The sequence below is a fragment of the Mesoplodon mirus genome, assembly GCF_964341445.2.
Source record: "Mesoplodon mirus genome assembly, chromosome: 7".
Classification (NCBI taxonomy): Eukaryota; Metazoa; Chordata; class Mammalia; order Artiodactyla; family Ziphiidae; genus Mesoplodon; species Mesoplodon mirus.
Window position 1 is genome coordinate 12,523,240 of NC_138983.1, and position 9,937 is coordinate 12,533,176.

A 9,937-nucleotide genomic window follows, 5' to 3' on the forward strand; every position below is an offset into this window, starting at 1 on the left:
GCTGGAGCTTTGTGGGCAGCCTCCTCCCATCCCCTCCCCTCCAGCCCCCAGCAATAAAATTGTTTTCCTGAAACTGATTTCTTTTTCTTCCAATCATGGATCTACTCTGCTTAGCCCCACCCACGAGCTTTCTGCCATACAAGGACCACACCTCCCCACCCTACTGTCTTTCATGAAAAGGAACAGAAGTTATCACCCTCAAGGAGGATGGAGCATGGGGTGGGGTCTGTGTGGCCCGAGACAGAGGAATGGGCTCAGGTGGCTCTTTTCGTAGGACACCCCATTACCGGGCTCGTGCATTGCAGGTGCTGCCAGGACACCACGCATCTCTCTCCAGACTTTCAAGGTGAATTCTCAATGTCCTGTACTTGCATCTCCACGTCTGAGGGCCTTTTCTTCCTCTCCCACAACCTGTGATCGCCTTAATGTGCCAGGATATTAACATGTCCCTGGGAACAGCCCACAACTCTCAGGAGTGGGTGTATGAGTACCCCAGTCCTTTGCCCCCTCAAGTGGAACAATTCTGGGGCAAGTATCGGGCACTGCTTCCCAGCGTTTCCCAGTGGGATTAACTTCCAGTTATCCACTGAGGTAGCTGGCTTTATAACACACATTTTATTGGCTGTCTTCTCTTCCCCACATGAACTCTCCTCTTCCCTACGACTGTCCCAGCACCTCCCATATAAAGTACTTGCACTCAAATCCTTGCCTCAGGGTCTGTTTCCGGGGAATCTCAATATAAGACAAACTGCTATAGGTCCAGCTCTGTGTAAGGTTTGGGAATATGACAAGACACAGCTCCCTGCCATTCGGGAACATACAGATGTTTGTAATACAAGCACAACAGCATCTACTAATTGTTACCTCTTATTGTGCACCCACAAAGTACCCCCTGCTGTGGCAGGCATCTTACAAAGATGACCTTGTTTTTTTTTGGTTGTTTTGTTTTTTTTTCCGTTACTTGGGCCTCTCACTGTTGCGGCCTCTCCCGTTGCAGAGCACAGGCTCTGGACGCACAGGCTCAGCGGCCATGGCTCACGGGCCCAGCCGCTCCGCGGCATGTGGGATCCTCCCAGACCAGGGCACGAACCCGTGTCCCCTGCATCGGCAGGCGGACTCTCAACCACTGCGCCACCAGGGAAGCCCGATGACCTTGTTTGATCAGTAATTATTATCCCATTGTACAGAACCAGGCTCAGAGGAGTTATGACCTGCTTTTTTACCCAAGGCTGAACATCTAAATGTGACCCGTGCTGTGATTCAAGTATCTCCAGAGCGTGTTCTTTCAACCATTAGGATTTCATGTCTGGAAGTGTCGGCTGCTTCCAGGACATGATCATATGGGGACAGAGCACAGAGGGGAGGCACGAGAGACTCATCTACCCTTGGGTTCATCTTGGGGCATCGGACTCCAACCCAGCTGGAGATGAGGGAGTCCCAATCAGAGGTGAGGAAGGAAGGCATTCTGAACCCTCCCTCTAATGGGGAGGTGAGCAGAAAGTAAGGCATCAATGCTCCGAAGCCCACTTCCTCCGGGGCTCCTCAAATTCTTAGAAGTACAGATGGCCCCAGGGATTCCGTTCTATCTGGTGGCCCAGATAGAAGAGGCTACTTACGCAAGGTTGCACAGGAAGTTGAAAAAGATAGAAATCACACTGAGGTCCTTTGTAACTGCTGTTCTCTTGGTTTCAGTGACGGTGGAATTCTGACACACTCTTACGAGTTCAGCCCTGTGCTGTGTGCCGTGGAGGGTGCACTGGGAGAACGTTCCCTCCTTGCCCTCATGGACTTTGTATTCTGGTGTGGGGAGGCATTGCTTCTCTTTATTCCAGTACTACTAATAAAGAGTAACAAAATCTCTCATTTAATTGTTTATTGATCTTTATTGGAGTATAGCTGCTTTACAACGGTGTGTGAGTTTCTGCTGTACAGTGGAGTGAATCAGCCATACGTATACGCACATCCCCTCTTTTTTAAAACCCCTCATGTATTAAGCACTAAATAGGTGCCAGTGTCTGTATCAGGAGACTTTGTGCTCAGGTGAGACCTTGTTTTATTCCTCACAAATCTCTCTTGTTGGCAGTGGTTTGTGACAGAAGCGTGACTTCCAGTCCACAAAGGTCTCCTTTGGGGGATTAATGTCAAGGAGGGGGCATGAAGGAGCATTTGGGCTCCTGGTAACATCCTGTATCTTGACCTGGCCTGGGTTACGTGGGTGCATCCCCTCCGTGACAACGCCTCAAGCAGTGCACGCTACAGTGCACATTACAGGATGCATGTTAAAGATGCATCCTCAAGAAAAGCTTTAGGGCTTCCCTGGTAGCGCAGTGGTTGAGAGTCCGCCTGCCGATGCAGGGGACATGGGTTCGTGCCCCGGTCCGGGAAGATCCCAGATGCCGTGGAGCGACTGGGCCCGTGAGCCATGGCCGCTGAGCCTGCGCGTCCGGAGCCTGTGCTCCACAATGGGAGAGGCCACAACAGTGAGAGGGCCGTGTACTGCAAAAAAAAAAAAAAAAAAAAAAGCTTTCAATGAAATAAGAGGACTGGCCTTATGTCCCCAAATAAGGGCTTGTGTGGTATTTTTCCTGTCCAAAATGACGCTAACGAAGCTCTGGGAAGCTCAGCTTGTGTCTTTACAATGGTAACCCTAGTGTTCCTTGCATCGTCATGCCGGACACAGAGCGGGAGCTCAAGCAGCTCTCAGCGCTTACTTGCTGATGAGGGTCACAGTTCGGTCTCAGTTTCCTGACAAGGGCTACCCCCAGCTCCACATGCCAGGTGCTGTTCTGAGGGCTTTACTGGAGCTGATCTCATTTGAGGTAGGTCCTGTCCTTAGCCTCAATTTATGGATGGGAAAACTGAGACCCAGAGGGGCTGACCCTGGAATGGTGATTCCATTCTATCAAGACGTCACACTATGCTGCCCTCTGCATAACGTGGGGCTGGATGGACATTTGAGACGAGAGACAGAGTTTGAAACCCCTGTGAAGATAGATGCAAACAGTAAGCCAGAGAGTTGGCGTTTCATGGATGCTGAAAAGGTGGGCACCATTGGCTAGTCTGGGAGTAACACATTTGGGTGAATCAAAGAAAGCAAGGATGTAGGAGTCAAACAGACTAGGGTCAGACATGCCACTTCTAACTAGTTGTGTGAGCTTGGGCAAGTTATTTCACCTCTCTGAGCTTGTGTGGTAGGTCTGTGCGCTGGGATGGCAGTGTCTAATTGGCAGGATGATTGTAAAGATTAAGTAAGTAGGATAATGGATGGGAAAGCCTTAATGAAGCATAGTGTTTGGCATGTGGTAGACCTTCAAAAATGTCATTTCCGGACTTCCCTGGCGGCCCAGTGGTTAAGACTCCGCGCTTCCACTGCGAGGGGCGTGGGTTCAATCCCTGATCAGGGAACTAAAATCCTACATGCTGCACGGCGTGGCCAAAAAAAAAAAAAAAGAGTTATTTCCAGTTTTACATCAGACATCACCGTGGTGACTGAGCAGGGCCCTGAAGTCCCTGGGATGTCTTTGCCCAAGGTCAACCCCGGGGAGAGGCAGGCCAGAGAGAGGAAGTAGAGGGAAGGCAGGCGTGGGGGTGACTAGGGAGCCGAAAGGTCTTGGTTTAGGCCTGTCTCTGACTTGCTGTGTAATCTTGGCTAACTTATTTAAGTTCTCTGAGATGCCATTTCCTAATGTGTAATAAAGGGACGTTTAAATGACACAACGCTTGTAAAGCTTATCGTGGTGCTGGCCAACGGGAGTAGCCAACCTTATTGCTCATCCCAACCACTGAGTGAAATGAGGCCCCTGGCCTGGGCCCCAGGACTGGGGAGAATAATGGGGAGGGGGGCTAGTTTTCCACCCCTCCCCAGCTAAGGAAGTCTCCTGCTTGAACTCTGGAGACCAGGCTTTTGGGCCCTGGAATTAGACAATCAACCGCCAAGTCAGGTAGATAAGCTGAGGGTTGCGTCCGTTGGGCCAGGGAGATAACAGCCGAGACCGTTACTCTGAATTCAGGCCCAGAAGTGACCACTCAGATACTTCTCCATTTGTAGGTCCCCTGAGAGGGCAGAGGAGTGGAAGGAATCCAGGCCTTTTCACCCTCTGGGTGACCTGTCCCTGATGCCCTGAGCGCTGGAGGGCTGGGCTGGAATCCAAGGAACAAATATGCACTGCCCAGCTAGGATATCACAGAGTGGAGTCACCCACCCTGACAGGGCCCCAAGCTCTTGGCAGTGATGTCTGGCAAAATCAAGGCTCAGCGCTTGCTGGCCTCTCCTTGGATTGCAGTGAATGTGGCTGGAACTTGGTTGATTAATATTTTGACGTTTTGTTCATCATGGTAGCTTTACATCGATTCTGATTTTTAAGAAAGATGGCATTAAATATTTATTTATCTTGACTACTGAGTTCTTTAGTGTCCCCTTAAATTTTGCAACTGAGGCAAGTGCCTTCCCCTTAGTCTTGACCTTGGTCATGAAAGAGGGCTGGTGGGAGATGGGGAGTCGGGGTGGTGTGGGGAGGCTGGCCCACAGAGCATCTGAATGACTCTGCAGGAAGGTTTCCATTCCAGCTGCTGCCTCCCCACCAGAAAGATATGCCTCAAGGTTGGACAAAATAGCATGTTCTAGATCAGTGATCCTCAACAGGGGTACTTTTTCTTTCCAGAGGACATTTGAAAATGTGTGGAGACATTTCTGAGTGACATGATCTGGGGAGGCACGGTTGACATCTAGTGGGTAGAGACCCAGAGATGCTGCTAAACTTTCTACAAGACACAGGACAGCCCCTCCCCCAACCTTCAACAAAGAATGATTTGACTCCAAATAGTAATAGTGCAAGGGTTGAGACACTTGATCTAGAGCCACAGCATAAAGGAAGGAGCATAAGTTTTTCACATATTAAAGATAAGAAAGAGATGGAGAGGGAGAAGGAGAGAGAGAGGAAGAGAGTGAAGGAGGGAGGGTGGGAGAGGGAGAAGGAGAGAGAGAGGAAGAGAGTGAAGGAGGGAGGGTGGGGGAGAGAGAGAGAGAGAGAGAGAGATGGGGTGGGTAGAGAATGTTGGGAGCCCCAAAGACTTAGAAATCCCAGTTCCCCCACTTCCTGCATAACCTTGGCAAGTCACTTTCCCTCTCTGAATCTCATTTTTCACATCTGTGCAGTAGGGCTAATCATACATTTTCATGGGACTGAGGTTAGGAAGGTGAGCTTTCAAGGATGCAATGCACATAACGTACTTGGTCTAGATAAGAGCTCAGAAGGGCTGAGTCTCCCCTTCATCTCCCACCTCCTCTCCTGTGGTCTCCCTCTCCCTGGGATTCTCCACTTCATTTGCTGGAATATTGACCAGAGGAAGACTGCTCCTGGGGCTAAAGAGTATTGTTCAGACTGGGACCCTTTAGGGGTGCTGAGAATCATGCCTGGACAGTAGTCATCTGGGGCTTTCTCGAGCATACAAGGATGTTTGGGCACCTGCATATGGCAGGAGGCAGGTCCCTGATGTCCCAGCAGAGAGCAGGGCCCAAGGGTGGGAGGACAGAGCAAACCTCTTATCAGCTCCACTGTCCCCCCCCGCCCCCACCAGCCCAAGCCTGGGGCAATCGTCCTGGCTTCTTCCCACTTCCCCAAAAGCCCAGTATAAGGGTTGCCTCTGGCACCCAGGAGCCAGAGGCACTGAGAGTGGAGGCTCCAGACTCTGAGGACGTAAGTGCTCCCTCGGCTGCCCGGGAAGGAGAGGGCCAGGGCTGGGGGAAGCAGGACCCTATATGGCAAACACCCTGGAGGCCTGTCCTTAGGACCATTATGGCCACTATCCTTCCCCTTTCACCCCCAGTGTGAGTGAAATTGGCCCTCAATGTGAGCAGACCTGTTCCCATGGCGGCTAGCATCTGAGCTAAGTGCTGCCCCAGGGAGCAGTGATGGAGCTCTCAGGAAAAAGGGTCTTTTGTACTTGAGCTGACAACCCCCTGTTCTTTTCTTGACTCTCCAGCTCAGGGTCTGTTCACGGGGGGAGAAGGAAGCTCTCTAGTTTGCCCTTTAATCCACCAGTGAAGCAAACACTGCATCTCCACTGTGTGCCAGGGGCCGTGCAGACACGTGAGAAGTCCCCAAGGAGGAAAGGTGAAGCTGTGTCCCTGTCACAAGACTGAGGGGATATGAAATGCCTCCTGCTTCTGCCTCTTGTCCTGCTGGGGACAGTTTCTGCTCTGTATCTGGGTAAGTCCTCCCCTTCCGCCCTCATCCATTTTTCTCTTTTCTCCTCTTTCCTGCATCTGTTTTTGCTCTTGTGAGCCAGGGCCACAGCCTCCCCTCTTCAGTTGACCCAGCCCACCTCTAGTTAGATTTCTCCTGGACTCAGAACTGTGACCTGAACTTTCCGTCAGGGCTCTTTTGCAAGGAAAAACACCCACCTGTGAAGATGAGGGCTTCTCACAGGTGCTGCCTCCCACTCCCAAAATACCCCACCTGTGGTGTCAGCCAGGTTCTCATGCCTTTGGGTGTGTGATGCAAGAATTCTGGCTTGCCCAACCCCCAAGGGATCCTTCCAGTCTTGGTTCCAGATGGCGTCCCTCGGAAGGCTGAGTGGGGCCATCAGAGCTGTCCGTGGTCCTGGAAGAACAGAGAGCCCGGCCTGAGGGCAGGTTACCTCTTCTCTTCTTTCCAGAGAATGATGCCTCCCATCTGGGCAGCAGAGAGACACAGGCTGACCTGAGCCAGGATCTGGAAGGTTCGGGGGAACAGGAGGGAGAGCTGGCCCTGAATTATGGAGTGCTTGAGTCGGAGGAAGAGGACGCTGTGGCTTCCAGCTATCAAGATGCGTTTGAGGATGAGGGGGCCATGGAGTCAGACCCAGCTGCCCTAGACAAGGATTTGCAGTGCCCTAAGGAAGAGGACACAATTCAGCTTCCAGGCGGTCCTGGGTGCAAGACCTGCCGCCTCCTGTTGGTGCGGACCCCGAGGAAGTTTCGGGAAGCTCAGGTAAATGGCAGGGAGGTTACTATGGGGGACCAGGTGGAGGAGACAAGAGTGGAGGCAAACTTCTGTCCCCTGTCATTTGGACCAATGGTTCTCCAAGCCGAGTATGCATCAGAGTCTCCTAGAAATCTCATTAAAACACAGATTTCTGGGTCCCGTCTCCTCAATTTCTGATTTAGCAAGTCTGGGGCTTAAGAGTTTGCATTTATAACAAATTCACAGGTGGTGATATTTTTGGTCAGGAGACCGCACTTTGAGAACCACTGGCTTAGATAAAAAGCTTTGGTATAAGATATGCCTGTGCTAAATCCTGGCTTTGCTTGTCACCAGCCATTTTATTTGGGCAAGTCACTTCACCTTTCAGGGCTCCTGTATCTTCAATTTGTAAAATGGAGGTGTACCGTACCACCTCTTGGAGTTGTGGAGAGGATTTAAATAATACATGGAAAGTATTTAGAATAGTCCCTGGGTCATTGTAAACTCTCAGTAAATGGTGGCTGTAGTTATTCTGAATATTATTATTCTTTTCTGCAAGAAGTTCCTGACACCAAATAAAGGAACAAGAGACGGGATTCAGGGGGGCGATAGATCCCTGATTTCTGACTTGGAAAGGGATGAAGGGGTCTCTCCTGGAGACTCAGGGACTTGAGAGAAAACAGTGAATTTTCTACCCCACCTCTTCTCTCTGCAGAGTATATGCAGGAAGTGCTACCGAGGCAACCTCGTCTCCATCCACAACTCCTATTTCAACTATCGCATCCAGGTCTCGGTCAGTAGGATCAACCAAGCACAGGTCTGGATCGGAGGCTTCATCAAGGGCTGGGTAAGCGAGGGGCCAACTCCCAGGTACACGGTCTTTCTGATTGCCTCAAGGGGACCACCTGCTGGCATAAAGCCTCATCCCAGCAGCTGAAGCTGGCTCATACCGGCTTAGGAGAACTGATGATTGAGTGCTTCTCTTCCTAACTCCATGTTCAGTGGCTTCATGCTTGTAGCTTGAAATCTGCCATGGTGGATGTATTTACACCAAGGAAATTGACAATTATTACAAATCAGGTTTCTTTCTTCCCTCTAGCCTCTCACCTTCCCCCAAAGCTGGTTGTTACACGTTTACCAGCACACTCCCGGCGTCAGGAGATAGATTCTATATCTAGTTTGGTCCCTTACTAGCTGAATGACTGCCTCCAAATTTCAGTTTCCTCATCTCTAAAGTAGGGTCCTTCTCTCAGAGTGGCCTTGGGATTGTGGACAAATAAGTGCCATTATATTTGCTACTCAAGTGTGGTTCACGGACCAGCAGTATCAACATCACCGGGTAGCTCATTAGACATGCACGATCTTGGGCCCCGCCCCAGACCTCCTGAATCAGAATCCACATTTTTCACTAGATCCCTAGGAGATCTGTGTGCACAGTGAAGTTGGAGAAGCCTACTCTGTGTGATAGCCGGAAGTGATGTTTGCTCTTCCATTGTCATTGCCTGCGAACGCTCAGGGATGGGTCTCAACGGTATCCTAGGCAGGTAGTCAGTGAGAGGAGATTATATATACAGTGTTCAGGAAGGGATACCCAGTGGGCTTTCTGGAGACCCAGAATCTGTCTGTCTCTCTGGACCTCTGCTCTCTGACCCAGCCTCTCTCTTCTCTAATTCCAGTGCCAGAAATATCACTGGACTGATGGCAGTGCCTGGAATTTTGTACACTGGGCCTCAGGACAACCTGGGAATGGGAGAGGCCGCTGTGTGGCCCTGAGCACCAGAGGTGAGGGGGGCCGGGCACCAGGACAAGGGGAAGGGGTGGCAAGGTGGACTCCCACACATGTCCCTTTGAGCTGCCTGAACACACCTCCCCAAACCCACACCCTCCCTCCAACTGGAGAACCAATGTCCCTGTCTGTGAGGAGGGCTGAGATGTAGGGATTCCTTAGAGCAAAACCAGGTGATGAGGCTCCCAGTACAGGGGCTAGATGAGGACTCTCCATCCTCCCAGGCAAAGCTGGGCTCGGGGCCTGGGGGCTCCTTTCCTTCCTCTGATATGATGGCGACAAGGAGTGAATATGGGACAGATGGGAGGAACAGATGTGAATGTAAGGTGTGGATGAGGCATGAGGTGAAGATGCGGGCATTAAGGATGACTGACATAATTTGCCAGCTTTGAACAGCATGGCTGCCAGATGTGAGGGAACTTATTACAATGGCTGGACCATATGGGTTGGAGTAAGATGGCCGAGATTCACATCCCAGCTGTGCCACTTGCCAGCTGAGACACAGGCAAGTTATCACTCCCACTAAGCCTCAGTTTCTTCATCTGTGAAACGAGAGTGATGACAGCACTGACCTCTTGGAGAGTCATTGTGAGGATTAAACGATAGTCCATATAAAGCACTTAGCACATTGCCTCTGCAAGGGAAGAGATCAATGGCTAGTCCGGATGTGTGGGAAACCTGTGGCCATCGGATCATGACTACGGCAGGCAAAGATGACATATGAGGTGCCTGAGGAGGGGAGGAGGGAGCACAGGCCACACACGCAGGTGGGCAGCTGACATCACTGTGCTCTCTACCGCTAGGGGGTCGCTGGCGACGAGCTCGATGCAAAACACGTCTGCCCTTCGTCTGCGCCTTCTAAGCCAAGCCAGAGGCACGGAGATCCTCCCTTCACGCCCTCCTGGTGGCCTCTGTCCTACCCTTGGCACTTGTCCCCAGCCTCTCCGGATCATAAAGCCAGACTTCCCACAGCATCTCCTGACTCTTGTTTCTTCATTGAGCACTTTAGAGGAGTTGGACTCTGGGTTGGAAAATCCTGGAAGCATTCACTTCGGTTTCGTGGGGAGTGGAGTGGGACTTTGAGGAAAGGAAAAGATGTTGCAGTAGGGCGCCGGATTGGGGGGGCGGGGCGGGGGCGGGGCCCCGGGGTGTGTCTGCAGCGCCACCTGGGGGCGGAGTGCGTACCAGGCGGCGGTCCTTCTCGTTC

At 51.4% G+C, this 9,937-nt stretch overlaps 1 protein-coding gene across 1 annotated transcript; it reads left to right on the forward strand.

The window, feature by feature from the left end:
• The first annotated feature begins 5,727 nt into the window (after positions 1 to 5,727).
• Positions 5,728 to 9,704, forward strand: LOC309807299 (proteoglycan 3-like). The gene is made up of 5 exons (XM_082626694.1): positions 5,728 to 6,209; positions 6,658 to 6,971; positions 7,660 to 7,791; positions 8,627 to 8,726; positions 9,534 to 9,704. Exons 1-5 carry the CDS (start codon positions 6,149 to 6,151, stop codon positions 9,590 to 9,592), a joined length of 666 nt encoding a protein of 221 aa, XP_082482820.1. The 5' UTR covers positions 5,728 to 6,148; the 3' UTR covers positions 9,593 to 9,704.
• Positions 9,705 to 9,937: the final 233 nt, after the last annotated feature.